This window comes from Cajanus cajan, chromosome 9, assembly GCF_000230855.2.
Source record: "Cajanus cajan strain Asha chromosome 9, NIPB_CcT2T_4, whole genome shotgun sequence".
NCBI lineage: Eukaryota > Viridiplantae > Streptophyta > Magnoliopsida > Fabales > Fabaceae > Cajanus > Cajanus cajan.
In genome coordinates, this window is record NC_138525.1 from 8,855,672 (window position 1) to 8,879,158 (window position 23,487).

Consider the following 23,487-nt stretch of genomic DNA (forward strand, 5'->3'; position numbering starts at 1 on the left):
TAAGTGAAGAGAGGAGTAGAGGATGTTGTGTTTAATATAGTATAAGTCTGAGACAGAACATCAAAAGCTTTTTAGGACTTTTGAAGCCTTTAGATCTCCCTGTTTGAAAATGAGATAATGTGTCTATACTTTTGTGGGTTTTCCTAGGAAGTTTAGGAAGAATCTTGAACAAGTCATAGTCAAACCTCTTCGTTTCGGAAATTCGAGGACGAATTTCTTAAAAGGGGGGAAGAATTGTAACATCCCAGTTTTTATTATTATTATTATATGGTATTTGGTCATAATTTTGTGTATCTTTTACTTCAATTGTAGCTAATTCACACTTCATTTATGCTTAATTGTAGGCTTTAGAAATATATGTGTGTTGTTGGGTTTAATTAGATAGTTGTGTATTTTTTCGTTTCTCGCTAGGCTGACTGGCAAGCCTCGGTTTTTGGGACAGAACCTGGGCTCTAGTTTTCCAAATGATGCAAACTTTGTGGCAATGAAAAGCTAAGAGAAAACCCTACAACTTTCATGAAGAATCCATTTTCAAATTCTGTCGTCTAGAAGGTCAAAATCGGAATTTTATTTGTTAAAATCGTTTTCCGCTGGGCTGTTTGACAAGTCTCGGTTTTTGGGGCATAACTTGGGCTGTGATTGTCCAAATGATGTAAACTTGGTGGCTATGGAAAGATAAGAGCAAACTCTAAAACTTTCATGAAGTAGCTATGCGCAAATTCGGCCGTCTAGAAGGTCAACTTCGGTGGTCAAAAATCGGTGCGGAAAAGAATATGGCATCCAACTCATCCCATTTCGTTTTGTCTAAGATTTTTTCATTATTTTCCATTTTTTTAATGTGCTATGGAGGCTATAAATAGCCCTTCACTTCTCCATTGCAAACCATCCCTCAATTCTCATTCTCTCTTCTCTTATACTCTCTTCTTTCCCTCTTCTTCTCTTTGAAGACCAAGGGAAATCCAGAGGAGGAGGTTCTGTCCTTGTTTTAGCTCCGGTCCCTGTTTAGACGGAAGGAGCCTTGGGGAGGTAGCTGTGATATAGCCTCAGTTTTTGCTTATCCAGGTACGGGGGAAAAGGGAATTATTTATATGTAGAGTACATGAGGGAATTGGGTAGAGGAAGAATTTCTTAGGATTATGATTTTATAATTATTTTATTTGAAGAATCATTAGTTCTATTGAAATTATGTGTTGAGGTTTATAGATATGCCAAATTGTAGGAATAATGATCTGGGAAGAAAGAAGAAATCATAAATGCTGTGAACTAGAATTTGGAATAATTATGAGTTTAACTGTTATATTAAATTGATTATCTTATTGATTATTATAATTTATGAATATTATTGCTATATTACTCGTTAAGAATGGATGATCTTGATGTGAATTGCTTGAGGGGTGTGTAAACCCTCATTTTGTTGGGCTTATCTATTGTGTATGTGATGTGTGTGTGATGTGGAATTATGTACGTGATGTGAATTTGAGTTATGAAATGAGAAGTGTGGAATGTGATTGAGATGTGAATGAGATGTGATTATGGTACTGATGACCAGGGGTGAGCACGACCCTAAGCTGATGGGTAGCGTGACCTTGGCACAGTATTATGTCAGGGGTGAGCACGGCCCTAGGCTACTAAAAAGGGTAGCGTGACCTTGGCACAGTGTTATGTCAGGGGTGAGCACGGCCCTAGGTTGGAAAAAGGGTAGCGTGACCTTGACATAGTGAAATTTGTGTGGATTATGAATGAATTGTAATGTTCAAGTGGATTGTGATGGATTGATGTAATTGTGAATTGAGATGTGAATATGATGAATGGTTGATAAATTATGACACACACACACACACACACACACACACACATATATATATATATATAGATAAATGCTTATGAATATTTTATTAAATAATGAGTTATTATGAGATTATATTGTTATGTGTTTGTATGTACTTTGCATATAGATATTTTCTTTTCTCACCGTATAAACTGTGGATATTTTAGGTGAAGAAGATCCAGCTACGATTGGCATCTAGGATGCCAATAGTTAAAATTCTGGGAATGCTCTGATAGTGTGACATCGGGGCAGAGGATTTCTAGGATGAAATATTTATGTGTATTTGGCACTGTAATATTGTTTTGAAAACAATTTGTAAAACTCTTGTGTTTTATGTTTTATATCTCTATTAATGTGATTGTCGAATTTTTTTATGTGAACCCTTTTACTAACTTAGAAAATTTAACCTTCTTAAATGTATTATAATTTTTTAATATATGTGTTGGGGTAGTAAGGGTGTCACATAAGACATCTTTTTGACGAGTTAGAGTGATTTTGGGGCTATTAGTGTAGATATTGTCATGACTTAAACTCTTTCTTTTTTTTTTAAATTTTTTTTTTTTTTACATTTAGAGGGATAGTCAATATCCTTTGGTTTTGTATATATTTCTTTTAATGATGAGGAGTTATTTATAATTATATATATATATATATATTAACAAAATTCTTCATGTTTTAAATTAAGAAAATTTAGTGTAAATAAAATAAATTAATTAAATAAGTTATGTAATTTGGATGACACAATGCATGATGTTGTTATTTTATGTATGTATTGCTCGTGCGGATTTTATTATGTAATGTTTTTAAATACTTTTTTTTTCATTGTAATTTTAGACTCTTCGTTATTCTCTCCACATATTTTTGATGAAATTTTGAGAAAGATGGGACAAAAAATAAAATAAAATGCATGTCTAAAATTAAATGACATTTTTATCTCTTTTCTTTTGAATTATATAACTATGTTACCACTTATCAAGAATAAATATGCTTTTGGATTACATAACTATGTTAACCAGAGATAAATATTTCTTGCATGCTAAATGTGCTGATGCTATGTGCATATTAAAGTTTTGTCGGTTATTTTGTATATATTGATTTTATAAATTTCTGAAATCTGAAATACAATCTGAATTATAATCTGAAATACAATCTGAATTATAATCTTTTATACAATAATTTTTTTTAAATAACCATTAAATTGCATGCATGTAATTTAAATAATATTACTAAAAAATTGTTTATTTATATATCATGTAATAATAATGTACTTATCTTTTTGCTTCTGGTGCAAAACAAAGATTTATGATTTTTTTTTTGTAGTTAAAGTTTTTTTTTTTATCATGTAATAATTAATTGGCATTTTATTTAATTAACCTTGCATTAATTAATTAATTATATATATATATATCCTCTCAAAAAAATTATATATATATATATATATTTATATATATATATATTAAAATATGAAAATTATTTTTATACATATTTAATTTACATTTAACTTAATTTTTCTCCAATATTAATGTTAACTTTTGTTGATTCTTCAACTCCTACACACAAAAAATAGATATTTATAACTTTTTTTTATCAATAAATAAATATTTATAATATGAGATTATATTAAATAATATATTCATATTAAGTCTTTACAATTTGAAACGTAAATTATAATAAATAAATGCTCTTATTATAATTCAGGGGTATATAAGACAAATTAAAAAAGAAAATGCAGTAATTAAAAAAATATGAAAATGACTAAATTATTCTGTTATAACACCTTTATATTCAATGAAGTTTGAATGTATTAAATAATAAATATAAATATTTATAATTTTTGACATCAAAATTATTATTACTGAGAAAATAAAATATTTATAATATTATTTTGTAATATAATTTTATAATTTAATAGTTTTTTCATCAGTTGTATTTAAGTTCTATATTTAGATTGTAATTAATAATTAATTTAATATATTAAATTATATTCTTATTTTAAAATATAATAATATGCTATATATTTATACAATTTTATTTTAACAATATATACATAATATATTTTATATATTATAATATAAATAAAATAAATATAATTATATTTAAAATCTATATATATCCTTCCAACATTGCATTGACCACTATATTAATAAATGTATATTTTACCTTTTACAATTATATACATTGTAACGTCTAATCGTGTTAATAATAATTTTAATAAAATAATAATATATTTTATATAATTAATATCATTATACATAAACCAAAATTTTATTTTTCATACCCTCGCTTACATATAACTTTTTATATTTGTATCTTATCTTAAACCAAAAAAAATTACAATAATGTACATCCTTATAATCTACTTATTTCCTACACTGATGTTTGCATATCAGGTTGATATAAGTTCACTATTGGGTTAACATGATTGGTTGGAGGGAGATAAAAAGTGACTACTATTTGACCATCTATGACAACGGGATGTTGCTGGGTTGGTGAAAAGTAAAAAGATGACAATCTTATTCCTTGAAATGTAACGGTGTTGGCAGATGCGTTCATGGTCCAACTGGTACCCGGAAAGATTGCAGTGATAACGGAAGTGAAAGGACTAGGTAGGATTGGTAGATCCATCTATTTCATGATATGTTAATTTTTTTAAACAAGAATTAAGGAATGAGAACACTTATTAAATACATATAACTAATTAAATAAGGAACAAGATTATCTATATAAAAAATTAAATAATAAAATTTGAATCATCTTAATAGTGACTAGTCAGAATAAATGAGCATTATTGTAATATCAATCAAATATCAACAGAATATTTTTCCATGAATGCTTACTCATTTAATTTCCCAAGGTCAAACCTCCAACTATAAATAATTCAAACTTTATCTTCTATGGCCATAGAACAATATTTATGAAGATAAATACATGAAGAAATAAGTCCAAAATATCACAACTATATTATTATTGATTATAAAATATATTCATAATAAATATATTTATGTAAAAAAAATATATTAAGAGTACCAATAATATAAATAAAAATGACAATCATTATAAAATAATTAAACAATATAAAATATGAACACCTTAATAGTTGATATGGATAAAAATAATCATAAGTTAAGCAAATAAATGAGGTTAGCGACACCTAGCTAGATAAATGTACAAGGAAAATAACACAAATAAATACACATAATTACGTAAGAGAGTACGTAATTTATGGCCTGATGCTGACAATCCATCCTGTGTTTCATTTACGCTTATATGCATCCTTATTTATATTGAGAAAGTTATTATTATTATTTTTTTTCTATGGTAGGATTTGAACCCAAGACCCAGCACATGTTGTACTTAAGCTTAAATAATTAAACCACTAAACCATTTTATTTAATATGTCTATAACATCATGTAAATTTATAATAAGTTATTTTTCGTAAGTAATATTTATAATATAATTAGTTAGCGCGCGCGCGCACACACACACACACACACACACATATATATATATATATATATATATTTATTTATTTATTTTATTGAACATAAAATTTTATAAAATAAAACACTATTTTTTTTATTAACTAAAATGTAAAAATTTGATTTATAATAAAATTATAAATATTAGGTGATTCTGTTTTATCATAATAATTATATAATTAGGAATAAATATTTTTTAATTTTATTTCACTAAAAATGTTATAATAAAATTTATATATATATATATAGTGAAAATATTATACTTATTCTCTTTTATATATATATATATCCATATATATAATTATCATAACTAAAAATTCTAATACACTTAATAATAATGTTGAGAATATTGTTATCTAAAAACATTAGAATATTACATACATTCAATGTTTTAAAAGTCAAGATATTGAGTCAATGGATTAATAGTCAAATTAGTCAATCACTAATTGAATTGTATGACTTGATTTTTATTAATTTTTTTTAAATTATTCATGTAATATATATTACATACTTACAAATTTCAATAAAATTTAGACCATATCTTAAAAAACATTAAAAAAATTATAATTAGTATAATTTTGATAGAGTAAACAAATTATAAATTAATTGAAGTAAAAAATTAATATATAATTAAATATATAATTTTATATTTAAAAATATATTATAAAAATTATTTAAATTAATTGTATAATAATAAATTATGTTAATTTAATAGTTACTGAGATATTAAATAATGGCATTTTTTCAGGTAGGTGTTATGTGACACCCTCTACCCTAACATAATTACAATAGATATAAACCATCTATATATAAATTCTTTCTTATTCTAATATAAAATAATTATCGCAAGTATCATTGGGTAAAAGATGCACATTCATAATTTTCAACTGTAAGTATCAAATTGTCAAGAAATAATAAAATAAAGATTATAGATTAATCCCAATAAAGGTGGCAGGGCCTCCTAGTTAGGAATTAACTTATAATCTTTTAGTAAAATTATAATATGACAAAAATACACACTTTCAACATAAATAACATAAAAATTACAAAAGAAAAATAATAATAATTTAACAATAAGTCTAGCTAATCCCGAGGTCACATCCTATCAGAGCGAAACCCAAACAGAAGCCTAAGCTTCACCACCAACATCCTCAGCCTCATGCTAATTATCTGCATTATAATTTAAATATACACAAAAATGACAAGGGAGTGAGAAACTTCTCACTCAGTTGCAGATATAGAAATAAAAGTTAAATAGCGCACACACACAATATATTACACATATATAATCAATATCACATATATGCTATGTATAATGATTTTCTTGACTTGACTCACTAATGTATGCATGTGGCGCCATACGGAAGTTTCAGAATTCATCACTGGTGACCCGAAGGTACACCTATCATGTTACATCACTGGTGTCCCGAAGGCACACCTATCACTGGTGTTCATACACCTCGTTAGCATATCGTGGGTGACACAAAGGTACACCTTGTTAGTCGTGGGTATGCGGCCTCAGCGGCACACCTGGAGTATATATGCACATGATGCATGTCATACATTCACAGACTCAACCTTTAGCATATTACACATATCATATTCACATTTCATAATTAAGAATTATTTCAATAATCCAATTTAATAGTCCAATAGTCCAACAGTCCAACAATTCAATAGTCCAACAGTCCAACAGTCCAACAGTCCAACAGTCCAGAGGTTGCTTAAGTATCATATTTTTCAATAATAATATATTAAGATCTTTTAAGTAAAGTAGGAAGCTTAAAAGGTAATATAAAATAATAAAGAGGCTCAGCCTTCCATTTAAATAACATATTACAAATTTATAAATACTTAGGAGGCTTAGCCTTCCATTCAAATAACAGATTCTAATATGTAAATAAATAAGATATAAAACAAAACACATCAATAATACATATTCAAAGAAATAAATAACAGGCAAGGGATCGGGAGCCAATCCAACAAACAAACTATTTAACAATTATTCCCACACCCCCAAGCGAGGTTTCCCACTCCCCCCTTACCTGGGTTTACAGAAATTTGGGCAGAATCTCCTCCTCTCTATCTTTAAAAAAAAAAATCGGAATTAGGGAAGAATATCTTCCTCTTTCTCCTTAAACAAGGCTCTAGAGCAGAACCTCCTTTTCTTTCTTCTTCTCTCTCTCTTACTTTCTCTCTCTATTTCTCCAGAATTTTCTTCTCTCTAGAATTCTAAATTTTCAAAACCTTAGGCCCCTATTTATAGAAATTTTGAAGTTACTATGCACTATGCACTATTCATTAAAATAATATTATAAATTACTATGCACTATGCACTATTCATTAAAATAATATTATAAGTTACTATGCACTATTTATTATTATATTCAAAATAATTAAAAATTTGAAACCCGAGGGACTTGTGCAATATTAATTATTATATTCAAAATTATAAATAGTAAAATACGTATACGTAAATAGTAAAATACATAAATAAAATACTTATTCACATAAAAAAAATATTTCTTTTCATTGAATAAAATTTGAGATGTTACATGTTAAGAGAAATATTAATTAAAAGCGTTAACTCAAGCATTTTCCCCTCATATGAATTTTGTAATACCCATTTTATTATTATTAATTATCAATGGCATTTTCGTAAATTTTCAAAGGTATAGGGGTATTTTTGTAATCTTATTATTGATGGCATTTTAGTAATTATCGGTGACATTTTCGTAATTTTATTAAAATTTTTGGGGTATTTTCGGATTTTGGAACGGGCTGTTCCAAAAGCGGAACGGGCCGTTCCAAAAGATAAAAATATGTGTTCTGGGTTTGTGCAGAACAGGACTGGAACGGGCCGTTCTCCAAAGGAGAACGGGCCGTTCTGCTTGGAGAACGGGGCGTTCCCCTTGCAGAACGGGCCGTTCTGCTTGGAGAACGGGGCGTTCTCCTTGCAGAACGGGCCGTTCCGAAAGGAGAACGGGCCGTTCTGCTGGGTTTCGAAACGGGCCGTTCCGGGGCCGTTCCAGTCGAAAATTTTACGTTGTTCTAAAGGGTTTAGAACGGCCGTTCCATTTTCGGAACGGGCCGTTCTGGGTTAGGTGGCAAAAATTTCTATAAATAGGGGCTAGGGGTTGAAGGAAATTCATAACTTGAAGAGTGAAGTTTTAGAGAGAAAGAAGAGAGAGAAAGGGAGAAAAGAGAGAGGAAAGAGGAGAGAGAGAAAGAAGAATCCAGTAGAGGAGATTCTGCCCGAGTTTCGGTTCTTGTTTAAGGAGAGAGGTGGAGGTTCTGCCCGAGTTTCAGTTCAGGTTTATACAAGTAAGGGTAGTGCTTATAAAATTAATCTAGTATATATGAGCATGATAGGAATAGTATAATTTTAATATGCTATTTTATGTGGAGATTTTCATTTCATATAGTATAATTTGGATCAATTGATGGTTGTTTTGGATATTTATATTATTATTATATTGACAAATTGGCATGGTTATGGTTATGTTTAATTATGGAATATGCTATGTATGTGGTTTGGAAAAGTAAATAGGACTTAAAGGAGTAAGGTTATGGTATGGATTAGATCTCTTGGTGAGATCAGGATATAATCTTTGGAAAAATATGAAATTTGGGAATCCCATGGTGAGGATTCCAATGTGGAACTTTTCCAAAGGTTATATGATAAACCACTTCAGATGTTAGGTGGATTCTGAAGTACTCCTCTAAGTATTCTATTTGCTACCGGTATGGGGGCAAGGCCGAGTCATACCGATGGATGAAGTGGCCATGATCACCAGGGTTACGTGACGACGTAATCCAACTGTATATTTTCCATGAGAGGTTAGGTGTGGGACATGGGTTGCTGACATGTTTCACCGTATCAACACTTGGTTTGGATGGTGTTGAGGCCAACATTTGGTTTGGATGTGTTGGTTACATCATGGATTATACAGTGGTGTGACTTTGTTTTGGATATGGAATCTGTATACATATGGTATGGATTGTATACATTGGTTATGGATTATTTTATTATCATAAAATATGTATACATTGGCATGGATGTGTATACAATATATTGGTTTAAATTTAGAATGGAAATGACTTGTTGGTCTGGATAAATACTGTGGATAAATATTTGTTTAATGATATTTTATCATGATGTACTATGATTGGTTTTATATGTGCTAACCCTTGCATGTTTCCATGTGGTTTGGACTGTGATGAACTCACTATGTGGGGGAGCAGATCAGGTATGAGGCTTTGGGTTAGCAAGGAGTCTTTTGGATAGCTACTTTGAGAAGTGGCTAGGTTTAGAGCTTGACCAGCACCTAGGGTGTCTTATTTTAATGTTTTCATGACATTGTAATTATATTATCTTTTGGATTACTGTATAACTTTACTAAGGATGGTGACTCTGCCATAGCAGATTATATTATATATTTTGGAAACAATTTATATGTTATTGTATAATTACACTCTAGCATAGCTGGCTTTTGCTCTATTTTCTTTATTTTATAATATTTTATTTTGGTTGGTTATTGATGTGACGGCCTAGGGTGGGTCGTTACAATTTTGGTATCAGAGCTGGTCGAGCCTCTTTAGGGTTTGTGGGAAATGGTCTTATTATGTTCCTGTTGTGAGGAAATAGATTTTGGAAAGAAATTTCTTATGTGTTTTAGTGTAAACTCATGGGTTCCTTGATCTTTTATCTTTATTAGGATGGTTGGTAGGGGAAACCATTCTCATCCTTCTTCAGGTGTAGATGAGCAGCAGATTGCTCAGGCTATGGAGCTAATTGCTGCTGCTATTGGACAACAGAATACCTTGTTGGCTCAGATGGAGACTAACCGGGCTGCAGCTGAAGCAGCTAGGACTGAAGTACCTGATGAATATAGGGGCTTGTCAGAATTCAGAAAAGGTAATCCTCCTCAATTTACAGGTGTTAATGGACCTGAAGTTGCTGATCAATGGATTGAGGAGATGGAGAAAATTTTCATGGTGATGCAATGCCCCGAGGAGAGGAAGCTAGTTTATGCTGTTTATATGTTGGTGGGTGAGGCTAGTTTCTGGTGGAAAGATGCTCAAACTATGATGGAAGCTAGAGGGGAGGTGATAAATTGGAAAAATTTCAAAAAGGTATTTCTAGAGAAATATTTTCCAGATAGCGCCAGATATGCTAAGGAAGCTGAATTTTTGAGATTGCAACAAGGAAATATGTCAGTACAAGAGTATGTGGTCAAGTTTGAACACTTGGCTAGGTATTATTCTCAAGCTATCACTGAAGCCTGGAGATGCAGGAAGTTTAGTGAGGGTTTAAGATTTGAGCTGAAAAAGACTATTGTCCCTATGGAAATTATGGAGTTCCCAGTTCTAGTTGAAAAGGCAAAAACAGTTGAGAGATTTGAAGGAGGAAATAAAATGGCAAAGGGTTCAGAGGGATCATCTGGATCTGGAAGGGGGAAACAATCTCAAAAGAGACCATCCCAATTTCAGATTGGGAATGCTAATAAGAAACCCATGGGGACTACTACTACAGGAGCTGTTAGATGCTATACGTGTGGAGGCCCACATATGATGAGGGACTGTCCTACAAAGAATTATGCGTGTTTTAAATGTGGCAAGGTGGGTCACATGGCTAAAGATTGCAATATCAGAAATGCTCCAGCTAGAGAGAACCAAAAGGTGGATCGACCTACTGCAGCAGGACGTGTTTTTGCCTTAACAAGTGTTGAAGCTGAAACATCATCTGAGCTAGTAAAAGGGAAAGGGCAAAATTGATGGTAATGATATTTCTATTTTATTTGATTCTGGTGCTTCACATTCTTTTATTTCTTATGAATGCGTGGCAAGGTTAAATTTAGTTGTGAGTTCCTTGTGTGTGGATCTAGTTGTTTCTACCCCAGCTTCAGGGTCTATTTTGACTTCTGAGGTTTGTTTGAGATGTCCAGTGGAGGTGGAAGGGCGTTGTTATAAAGTGAATTTGTTTTGTTTACCTCTATCCGATTTGGATGTGATTTTAGGGATGGATTGGCTTTCTGCCAATAGGATTTTGATAGATTGTTCAGAGAAGAAATTAATCTTTCCTACTGATGAACAGGAGAGATTTATTTCTAATAGACAGGTGGATGGGTTGTTGAAGAATGGAGCTCTTGGGTTTATGATCTTATCTTTTATTAGTATAGAGAATGAAAAGTTGTTGAATAGTATTGATGTTGTTAGAGAATTTCCAGAGGTTTTTCCGGATGATGTTCCGGGATTACCACCAAAGCGAGAGTTAGAGTTTAGTATTGATCTTATACCAGGGGCGGGACCAGTGTCCATTTCTCCTTATAGAATGGCACCAGCGGAGTTGTTTGAATTGAAAAAGCAGGTTGAGGAGCTTTTGGAGAAGCAGATGATCAGACCAAGTGTCTCTCCGTGGGGAGCACCAGTGTTATTGGTAAAGAAGAAGGATGGTGGTGTAAGGTTATGTGTGGATTACAGGCAGTTAAATAAATTGACAATCAAGAATAAGTATCCTTTGCCAAGGATAGATGATTTGATGGACCAATTGAGGGGAGCTTCTGTTTTCTCCAAGATTGATTTGAGATCTGGGTATCACCAGATTCTGGTAAAGGAAGAGGACATACCAAAGACTGCTTTCAGGACTCGATATGGCCATTATGAGTATGTTGTCATGCCTTTTGGAGTGACGAATGCTCCAGCTATTTTCATGGATTATATGAACAGGATTTTCAGACCCTTTCTGGATAAGTTTGTTGTGGTGTTCATTGATGACATTTTGATTTATTCTAGATCTATGGAAGAACATAGAGAACATTTGAGGGTAGTTTTGCAGGTATTGGAGGAGAAACATTTATTTGCAAAGTTGTCAAAATGTGAGTTTTGGTTATCTGAAGTTAAGTTCTTGGGTCATGTGATTTCTGCACAAGGAATTGCAGTTGATCCTACTAAGGTGGAAGCGATTTTGAGGTGGGAGCGTCCAAAATCAGTTACTGAAATTAGAGGTTTTGTGGGATTGGCTGGCTATTATAGAAGATTTATAGAAGGATTTTCTAAAATAGTTATGCCTTTGACACAGCTGACCAGGAAGGATCATCCTTTTATATGGACGGAGGAGTGTGAAAGGAGTTTTCAAGAGTTAAAGGAAAAGCTGACGTCGTCTCCAGTGTTGATTTTGCCAGATCCTAATAAATCTTTTGAGGTTTATTGTGATGCATCTCTGTCGCCACCGGCCCAAACGGGCCTCGGCGGTCGCGAAGACGGTCGAGCTCTCTTTTTATTTTTTGTTTGAAAATGTATTGGATTGTTAGAACGACTTGTTCTCAAACTGAGACCTCGTCGATCTTATCCAATTTATTATTGAAAGAGTCTCACCAATCCAATTTAATCCCAAGCGGGACCCTCCATGGATTAGTGGTTTTTGTAAAAAGGGAGGGTTCGTGGAGTCGCCACCAATGTTTTACTCAAAACATTGGAAAAAGAAGTTAAGGCAATCGATTTCAAAAATCGACTTCGGCCATTATAACCAGAGTCGGGTAAGGGAGTCGGTTACGCGTGAGGAAGGTGTTAGCACCCCACAGCGCCCCTAACGGGTTCCCTATGACGGATTATTTTACAAATAATAGCACAAAATTACTAAATTACCCCTTTTATTTATGAACGATTATTATCTTAAATATCTACATGATGCTTAAATTAAACACACAGAAAGCAGTAAAAGGAGGGAATTAAAGAAAACCTCTTGGAGCGTGCTTTTATAAATCTCAATAAATGCTAGGAGGCTTTGCGGCGCTCCTTCCCTCTACAAGCTCGCTCGACACTCTCCTCGAAGAAAATTTTTGACTAAGGGAATCAAAAAGATTTCCCCTTCGGTTAAATCCGAGACTCAAGCAAAGCGCTCAGAACTCGAGGATTTAACCGGTCCTGACTCCCAGAGAGGTTCCTAAGGCAGAGCACTGCTCAAAAACCCCAGAACACTCAATAAGAGAGTCAAGAAATGGTTGAAAAGTGTGTATTGACGTCAAATGACGCCATATTTATAGGAAATAGGAGCAATACGGGCGCTGGGGTCAATACGGCCCGTATTGAGAATTTGTTCTTCAATACGGCCGTATTGAACTCAATACGGCCGTATTGAAGTTCACAAATCTTCAATACGGCCGTATTGAGTCCAGTACGGCCGTATTGAAGTTCAAAACTTCAATACAGGCCGTACTGGTCCCCAAGCAGCCCGTATTGGTCCCAATTCCTCCTATTTTCTATTTTTAGCTATCCTAAGACCTCTTAGACCTATAGAGAACCCTCCTTGGGCCTTCTGGAAGTCCTTCTGGCTGATCCTTCTTCAGTCTTCGAGAGTCTTCAAGCTTTATTTCCGACCCGGACAATTTTAGGGGTCTACAGCTGCCCCCTCCTTTACTTGGTCAAACGGCCTTTTAGTTTACCGGTTGACAAGTAAAGGAGTTGACCCAATTGTCCGGGTGATGTGCCAACCTTCTGACTTGTAGCGTCTTCCGGTGGAAAATTGGTTGAGTAGCCTCTCCAGGTTAGCCTCGCTAGACGCCCTAGCTGGAAGCTGTGAGTACAACTTCACTCGCTGCCCGAGTCGGAAGTTGCGTACCTCCGTGCTTTCTGAACACTTTGGTACTGAGTTTGCCCTCTCCAGGGTGAGTACCGTCTCTCCAGATACAACTTTACTCGCCGCCCGAGCCGAAAGTTGCATACCTCCGTGCTTTCTGAACACTTCGGTACTGAGTTTGCCCTCTCCAGGGTAGCTTCACTAGACGCCCTAGCCGGAAGCTGTGAGTACTGTCTCTCCAGATACAACTTTACTCGCCGCCCGAGCCGAAAGTTGCATACCTCCGTGCTTTCTGAACACTTTGGTACTGAGTTTGCCCTCTCCAGGGTAGCTTCACTAGACGCCCTAGCCGGAAGCTGTGAGTACTGTCTCTCCAGATACAACTTTACTCGCCGCCCGAGCCGAAAGTTGCATACCTCCGTGCTTTCTGAACACTTCGGTACTGAGTTTGCCCTCTCCAGGGTCTGCCTCCGTGTTTCTGATCACTTTGGCAAAGTGAGTTTGCCCTCTCCAGGGTCTGCCTCCGTGTTTCTGTTCACTTCGGCATGGCGAGTTTGCCCTCTCCAGGGATCTGTGATTGATTTGTCTCCACAGTCCACGATGCTGTTTCGACGGTTTGATTTTGATTTTGATGCCGCTGAGGGCTGGATAACGCAGGGATCCGTCTCGGGGATGTGCAGTTACTCATAGGTTCTTGTGTCCCAACTTTGCATTGTATGGTTGGTGCCCATTGAGGAATTTCTGTTTCCTTGGGGTGTAGACACAAAGATGCTCTTTTTGAAATGAGCGATGCCTTATGTTTGGCTGACGTCCTGTCGACATTGGTGGAGTATCCCGGTTATCCTTATTCGGGTGACTCTTTTTGACTTTTCTGGTTTTGTAGCCTCTGTGTAGGCTGTTATCCGCTAGGGATGTTGACATGTTGATTTTTTGACTGGCCTCTTCTGTTAGGCAGATAGTCTTGATGTTCGATGTTTTGGCGGGATGCCAAATTCCGCTTGGGGAATTTTATTAATCTTTTTGATTTTCTTCCCCTTTTGTGGGGATGCCTCTTGGATAGGCGATCATCCACTGGGGATTGATGTTGATTGGCCTCTTTTGTTAGGCAGATCATCTTGACGTTCATTTGTTAGGCTGAGAGCCAAATTCCACTTGGGGAATAGTTTATTGGTCTTCCTTTTGAAGAGATGCCTCTTTAGTAGGCGATTGGGGATTTGAAGTTTTTATTCATCCCAGAGTATTATTTAGAAAGCCTCTTCAGGCTTAGCTTCACTCATCGCTTTTGAGTTGGAAAGCTATCCTCCATTGGGGAAGTTTAAAGTCCTTAGACATTTTTCTTGGATGATCAGGCCTCCTTTGGGGATTTCGCTGATCGCATTCTGATAGCTTTCACTGGGGAATTTGGCCCGTGAGTGTAAGCTTGAGATATCTCTGGGGAATCGAGCCTTTCTAGGCTCAACTATTCTGAAGGAAGAGTATTGTTTCTGCGAGCCTCTCTAGGCTCAATTATTCTGAGGGAGTATTCTTTCTGCGAGCCTCTCCAGGCTCAGTTATTCTGAAGGGAGTATTCTTTCTACGAGCCTCTCCAGGCTCGATTATTCTGAAGGAGTATTATTTCTGCGAGCCTCTCCAGGCTCAATTATTCTGAAGGGAGTATTCTTTCTGCGAGCCTCTCCAGGCTCAGTTATTCTGAAGGGAGTATTCTTTCTGCGAGCCTCTCCAGGCTCGATTATTCTGAAGGAGTATTATTTCTGCGAGCCTCTCCAGGCTCAATTATTCTGTCTGATCGGGAGAGTATTATTTAGGAAGCCTCTACAGGCTTAGCCTCACTCAATGCCTGAGTCGGAGAGCTACTTTCCACTGAGGAAGTCTGAAGTCCTTTGACTTGGAGATATTACTTGGATGATCGTACTTCCTTTGGGAGATTTTGACGATCTTGCTTTGAAAGCTCTTGTTGGATATTGGCTTCATGAGCTGAGGTTCCCTTTGGGGAGTATTATTTCTGCGAGCCTCTCCAGGCTCGATTATTCTGAAGGAGTATTATTTCTGCGAGCCTCTCCAGGCTCAATTATTCTGAGAGAGTATTATTTCGGCGAGCCTCTCCAGGCTCAATTATTCTGTACGAGTATTTTTTTCGGCAAGCCTCTCCAGGCTCAGTTATTCTGTATGATTTGTTGGATTTTCTGTATTTTGCCCTTTTTTCGATTTTGGCTTTTTCTGTGTTTTTGCCTTTTTTGTTGATTTTGGCTTTTTCTGTGGTTTTGCCTTTTTTGTTGAGTTCGGCTTTTTCTGTATTTTTGTTGATTTCTGTATTTTTACCTTTTTTGTTGGTTTTGGCTTTTTCTGTATAGAAATGTCTCAGTTATTCTGAGAGAGTATTATTTCGGCGAGCCTCTCCAGGCTCAATTATTCTGAGAGAGTATTATTTCGGCGAGCCTCTCCAGGCTCAGTTATTTTAAGAGTATTCTTTCGGCAAGCCTCTCCAGGCTCAGTTATTTTAAGAGTATTCTTTCGGCAAGCCTCTCCAGGCTCAGTTATTTTGTATGACGCTGTTGATTTTCTGAATCTTTGCATTTTGTTTGCTGCTGTCATACACAAGCAATTTTTCCTATTTTTTCTAATTTATGTAGTTGCCTCATGACGAGGTCTTTGAAAATTTCTTTATGGCCAATACGGCTGCATCCATTTCAGTACGCCCATGTTTGAGTTAAAAATTTGTTCATAACCCCAATTTTGGTACGGGTGTACTGAACATGGTACGGGCGCATTGTTTTTTCTGAAGTTTATATATTTTATTTTTTTTGTTTTTTCAATAAACAGAGAATAAGTGATCTTCCAGTACACCTATCATCTGTATGCATGTATGCAGTATGATGCACCTAATTCTATTTGATTCTTTTTTTCAAAAGAATTAACCGATGCGTTTTTCGTTTGGATTTTGCCATTCCTCAAGACGGACTGTGCGCTGCCGACTTTTATGACCGAGGAATGATGCATATTGAGTTTGAATTTGGCGCCATCAACCAAATGATACTTCCCTTCTTTTAGAAGATACGTCAACCCTCCTATTGACTACTATATCTCCATGTTTCCACTAAATTATTCTAAAATCGCGTGGGTCAAGAGAGAAGAGAAGGAAAGAATATATTTTTCCTGTAAGTTTGTGTTTTAGAGGGATTCAATTTTATTTTTGAAAAATTGATTTTGAAAGAATGGCTGGCCAATGGTAGGCTTAAGTGTTTAGGTTAGTTTGATTAAACACTTATGAAGTTAAGCACATCTTTGTTATTAATGATTGTGCTTTTGACAATTTGGATAGCTTTTCTTGAGCCCCTTGTTGAATTCTGTTGGCGGTACCATCATGGATTTATTTTTGTTTTTCCTTTTTGATGGCCCTATCTTTTGCCTAAAACACCCCTTTGTGGTGTCTTTGCGGGCTTCTGTTTTTGTTTATTTTTTGTAACCCTAATTTTTGCCTAGGTAACCCATTTGTGGGATTCCTAGCGGGTCTTTTGCTCTTATTTTTGTGCAGCCCCCTTTTTTGGGTTTCCTGCTGAGCCTCTCTTGTTTTTTAGGATTTCTTTTATCCATGATGGCATTTATTGAGGCCAAGAAAAGGTGCTCCAAGTTGTCGTGCACACTTCCACATAAAAATGATGCGGGTTTATTGATTATTAAGATGATTTTAACCTCATTCATGTTTATTCAAACAGGGTTAAATAACGTGGTTTAGAATTTTATTGCAAGCAAGAAGAGAAGCAATAATAATGAATGATTTTATTATAATCACAGTGGAAACATGTGCCCTATCGAGGCTCGGGGGTCGGGCTGTCCCCGAGGAGTAATCTCTAATAGTCATCAGGTTTACATATCCCTATCAGAAGGAGAAGAACACTTGATGACGACGACCGGCCTTGATACTTGTGAACCGGCCTTCCTAAAGATCTGGCTTAAAGAACGTCGAGATGGATCTTTGTTTCTCTTCGTTCTTTGATCTTTACTAGGGTCATATCCTAACCCTTGTTTCCCCGGATTATCCTTGATAATGGGTAGCTCCGGGATTCCTTGGGAGTCCTTGCCTAATCCTTGTCCTGGCAAGTATCCATTCTTTGTGAGCATGGAGGCTACCTTCTTCATTTCTCGGGGAAACGTTTCAACACTGGCGATCTCCAATGCTTGGAAGGCGGTTTCTAAAGCTTCCTCTGCTGCATCCACATATGGTATATTGGATGGCTTGCTGATGAGTATGTCATCTTCAGCTTGTACAGTCACCAGTTTGTCACCCACTATGAACTTGACTTTCTGGTGAAGCGTAGAGGGTACAGCTTTTGCATCATGAATCCAAGGTCGGCCGAGGAGACAGCTGTATGCGGGAGTGATATCCATCACTTGAAATTCGACGTTGAAGATAGTGGGTCCAACTTGGATTGGAAGATTGATTTCTCCCACTACTTCTCTTTTAGATCCGTCAAAAGCTCGAACGATCATGTTGCTCGGGCGCATTTGGACTCCCTTGATTGCCACTTGCTCGAGAGTTCTTTTTGGCATCACGTTCAAGGAAGATCCATTATCTACCAAGACTTTTGCGATGTGATATTCTTTGCACTTTACAGAGATGTGCAAGGGCTTGTTATGATTAGGTCCCTCGGTGGGGATCTCTTCATCGGTGAAAGTGAGGTGATCATTAGCCGTAATGTGACTAACAATCCCCTCAAATTTGTCTTGGGAGATAGAGTGCGTCACATACGCCTCGTTCAAGACTTTCAACAGAGCTTGCCGATGCGGTTCGGAGCTTAGGATCAACGACAACAAAGTGATCTTTGCTGGTGTCTTGTGAAGTTGATCCACGATGGAATACTCGCTCTGTCTGATGAATTTTAACAGCTCATCAGTCTCCTCCTCGGATTCCTTATTTTCCTCGGTTCTTTCTTTTTCTTTTCCTTTATTCTTGGGAGCTTTGTCATGAAGATCTTCGGGAGTGTAGATCCTGCCACTCCTGGTCATGCCCCCAAGTCCAGCGATGTTTGCTATATCGCTGTCGGCAGAAGTGTGGATGTCGTATATCCACGGCACAGCCTTATTCGATTCGTAGGGAAAAGGCCTTGGAGCGTTAATCCTTAAAGGCGTCGGACCTTCCCCTTTATTTGTCTTGATTACCAACAACGGAGCTGTCGTGTGCTTGCTTTGCGTAGTTGTTGGTTTGCATTTTATTACCAATGGTGTGCGATCCATTCTGAATATACGCATCGATTAATTCTTTCTTTTTATTAATCTTTATTATTTAATTACCGGGAGAGATAAATGCAAATGAATGACTAATGAGATGCAAAGGCAATAAATCTCAAAAATATGATTTTTATTCATTGAAGAAAGTGTACAACTTTTATACAATGCTTTGAAGCAATTTTTTACAAAAAGAGAAAAGCCGGTAGAAACCCACAGGCGGGTTCATACGTCTTTGCCATTCTTCTTCGGCTTCCTCGACATGGCGTGTCATTGCTTCAATCTGCGTATGGACCGCTTGGCTCATATCTTCACTGATTTTCTGAGCCTCTTTCGCTTTTTGAATATGGTAGTTGATCATGGCCTGCAACTCATTAAGCTCGTCTTCGGCTCGATCCTTCTCTTCTTGGAGTTTGGCCATCTGTGCCAATCCTTCCCTTTCCTTTTTGCGGAAGTCGGAAAGGTTTGCAGCTTGTCGTTGAGCGACTTCCCGCCATTGTTGTGCGTCGGATCGAGTCGAGAGTAAATCGTCTTGCATGTCCTTGATCAACTGTGCCTGCTTTGCATGCTCGGCTTCAAGGCGTGCTATATTAGCGTTGACTTCTTGGAGTTGACTACCCGATTCAATCTTTGGCATTTTGAATGTCCGAGTAGTCTCCTTGTTGAGGTTAGCACACTCATCCTTGAGCCGCTCTATCTCGTGGTTTTTCTTCTTGCATTGCCTTTGAAGACCATCAATGAGGAAACTGGATGCTTCGTTTTTCTCCTCAAGAACTCTCATTTGAGCTCCTTGGATTTCCAGTTTCTTGGTCAAGGCGTCGACTTGTTCTTGCAACACCTTCCTTGTTGCTGTAGTTGCACAAGAAGTGGATGGCTGAGACACCCCCCTCTCGCTCCTCCATTTCTCATAGTCGGTGGAGGCGGATACCCGAGGCTTCCCAAGCTCGAGATCTCCCTCATAGGTTGGTTTCTCCCACGCTCTTATGATAGCGTGCATGTCCCTCTGATGTTCGGAATCAAAGGAGAAACACAACCCTCCAAGCTCCTCTTTAGTAGGAACAATTTGAGTCCTCATTAGTTGTCTCATAACCAATTTAGGTGAGTAGGCTATGCAACCTCTGAGGCCCATCAATGGTATGCTTGGATAATTGCCGCATCTTATCAATACATTGCTTGGACGGAACCATGGACAAACCCATGTGAAGTGGTCAATGCTCCACTGTTCCATCTCTTCCTTCCATTCGGAAGCATATCGGCGGCGCATGGGGATCTTGGAGAAACTCCTCAATGGATCGGGCAAGGTCCCCATATGACTAGAGGCATAGAAGTGTGTAATGCCCCATACATACAGCAAGGAGGTGCAGCATCGAATGGTTTTCCCTTGCTTCTGTTGAGACAAATGAACAGAGAGCAAGGTGTCGGCAAGAATGGCAGGCACGGGACTCTTCATGTGTACGTCCCAAGCGAAGAAAGCGTCCATTGCAGCATGGTCCACTGTGTTAGCGTAGAAGGGGAAAAGGATCATCCCAAATACAGCTAATGCTAGAGTCTTGTTGAAAGCTAACCAATCTCCCTCACCAGCCAAGGAAGAAAGGTGGTCTTCAATCATAGCAAGCTTCCAACCCTTGATACTGCCGTTCCCCACTAAGGCAGCTGATCGTGATGGTAGTTTGACCTGAGTGGCAACTCTCTCCACAGCCACATGATTTCCATGAAAAATATAGACCCCGGCTGATTTGGGCCATCGAAGCATGAGTTCGTACTCCTCGAGAGTAGGAATTAGGTCAAACTGGGGAAACTCGAAGCAGTGCAAATCGAGACTCCAAAAATGGACCAAGGTTCTCAGAAAGGCTGGATCCACACAGATCTTCATCAAGTCGAGAACTCGTCCATAGGATTTCTCAAATTCCAAACGAGCCTCTCGTGGCATCAAGGTACAGAGGTGATCCAACCTCTCGGCACGGTACAACAAGAAGTCCACTTTCTTCAACTGCCCATGCACCTCCCTAGATCTCTCCATAATCTACAATACAATGCATGATATGAGATGATGAAGATGAATATGCATGCATAGTGTTTATTTAAACTAAGCATTATCATGTTTTCGGGATTTTCCTAATGTGATGCATGATACTGCTTGGTTTGGATAAATATGTATTTTTTCTTTTGGATTTTTGTATATATTTTTTTTGTTGTTTGTTTTTTTTGGGTGAAAAGGGAAACTACCTATATGAATGTAATGAAGGTAGATGTTAACACCATGTACTAGAAGATCCTTATTTCTATTTATTCTTATTTTAATAGAATAGGAATGTTGTTTGTTTAAAGAATGCAAATGTATGCTCATACAATGTCACATAGTTAATGCACAAACAATTCACTCATCCACGAACAGTCACGAGCGAATCACGAGGTAGGGGTATCCTGCAGAAAAGTGCATATTCAAGGTGGTTCTAACTGTTCTCACCGGTCTGAGGCCCCCAAGGTGCCCCCATTATAGGGACCCAATTCCTCTCGTCGTAAGCCGATGGAAAGTTCCAACGCACTGTCGGACTTGAGTTCATGGTTATCACCTTGAGTGATGTTTTTCCGACAACGGTCTCATAGGCTCCTATAAACCCATCAACCGGCCGTACTAACATCCACTCCCTATGGATTATCACTCATGCCCCCGGGTATAGAGGGAACTGTTGTGTGCAAAGGTTTGTGTACAGTTTGTATTTCAAACAATTGCGGAAATTAAACAAACAACAGTTATTAAAGCCATATAATAAATCATGTTATCATACAAGTGAGGGGTAGTGAAGTAATTTTAGACTATTATTTTGAAAATAATCCATCACTAAATGGGACTGACTCTCAAGGCTTCCCCAGTGGAGTCGCCATCTGTCGCCACCCGGCCCAAACGGGCCTCGGCGGTCGCGAAGACGGTCGAGCTCTCTTTTTATTTTTTGTTTGAAAATGTATTGGATTGTTAGAACGACTTGTTCTCAAACTGAGACCTCGTCGATCTTATCCAATTTATTATTGAAAGAGTCTCACCAATCCAATTTAATCCCAAGCGGGACCCTCCATGGATTAGTGGTTTTTGTAAAAAGGGAGGGTTCGTGGAGTCGCCACCAATGTTTTACTCAAAACATTGGAAAAAGAAGTTAAGGCAATCGATTTCAAAAATCGACTTCGGCCATTATAACCAGAGTCGGGTAAGGGAGTCGGTTACGCGTGAGGAAGGTGTTAGCACCCCACAGCGCCCCTAACGGGTTCCCTATGACGGATTATTTTACAAATAATAGCACAAAATTACTAAATTACCCCTTTTATTTATGAACGATTATTATCTTAAATATCTACATGATGCTTAAATTAAACACACAGAAAGCAGTAAAAGGAGGGAATTAAAGAAAACCTCTTGGAGCGTGCTTTTATAAATCTCAATAAATGCTAGGAGGCTTTGCGGCGCTCCTTCCCTCTACAAGCTCGCTCGACACTCTCCTCGAAGAAAATTTTTGACTAAGGGAATCAAAAAGATTTCCCCTTCGGTTAAATCCGAGACTCAAGCAAAGCGCTCAGAACTCGAGGATTTAACCGGTCCTGACTCCCAGAGAGGTTCCTAAGGCAGAGCACTGCTCAAAAACCCCAGAACACTCAATAAGAGAGTCAAGAAATGGTTGAAAAGTGTGTATTGACGTCAAATGACGCCATATTTATAGGAAATAGGAGCAATACGGGCGCTGGGGTCAATACGGCCCGTATTGAGAATTTGTTCTTCAATACGGCCGTATTGAACTCAATACGGCCGTATTGAAGTTCACAAATCTTCAATACGGCCGTATTGAGTCCAGTACGGCCGTATTGAAGTTCAAAACTTCAATACAGGCCGTACTGGTCCCCAAGCAGCCCGTATTGGTCCCAATTCCTCCTATTTTCTATTTTTAGCTATCCTAAGACCTCTTAGACCTATAGAGAACCCTCCTTGGGCCTTCTGGAAGTCCTTCTGGCTGATCCTTCTTCAGTCTTCGAGAGTCTTCAAGCTTTATTTCCGACCCGGACAATTTTAGGGGTCTACAATCTCATCAAGGTTTAGGATGTGTTCTTATGCAAGATAGGCAGGTTGTGGCCTATGCATCTAGGCAGTTAAAGACTCATGAACGGAATTATCCTACGCATGATCTAGAGTTGGCGGCGGTAGTTTTTGCTTTGAAGATTTGGAGGCATTATCTCTATGGGGCAAAGTTTGATGTGTTTAGTGATCATAAGAGTCTGAAATATTTGTTTGATCAGAAAGAGTTAAATATGAGGCAAAGGAGGTGGATTGAATTTTTGAAAGATTATGATTTTCAGTTAATGTACCATCCAGGTAAAGCAAATGTGGTGGCAG

The 23,487-nt window shown here is 37.0% G+C and overlaps 1 protein-coding gene and 1 long non-coding RNA gene across 2 annotated transcripts; one reads left to right on the top strand and one right to left on the bottom strand.

Annotated features, from left to right (window-relative positions):
* The first annotated feature begins 896 nt into the window (after positions 1–896).
* On the top strand, positions 897–2,202 carry LOC145952214 (uncharacterized). The gene is made up of 2 exons (XR_014429890.1): positions 897–1,062; positions 1,996–2,202. It is a non-coding gene; the product is annotated as an uncharacterized LOC145952214 (long non-coding RNA).
* A 15,122-nt stretch (positions 2,203–17,324) lies between these two features.
* LOC145951702 (uncharacterized) lies at positions 17,325–23,144 on the bottom strand. The gene is made up of 2 exons (XM_083063572.1): positions 22,516–23,144; positions 17,325–21,132 (listed from the first exon to the last, which is right to left on the bottom strand). The coding sequence occupies exon 2, from the start codon at positions 21,127–21,129 to the stop codon at positions 19,270–19,272; it is 1,860 nt and encodes a 619-aa protein (XP_082919698.1). The 5' UTR covers positions 21,130–21,132; positions 22,516–23,144; the 3' UTR covers positions 17,325–19,269.
* Positions 23,145–23,487: the final 343 nt, after the last annotated feature.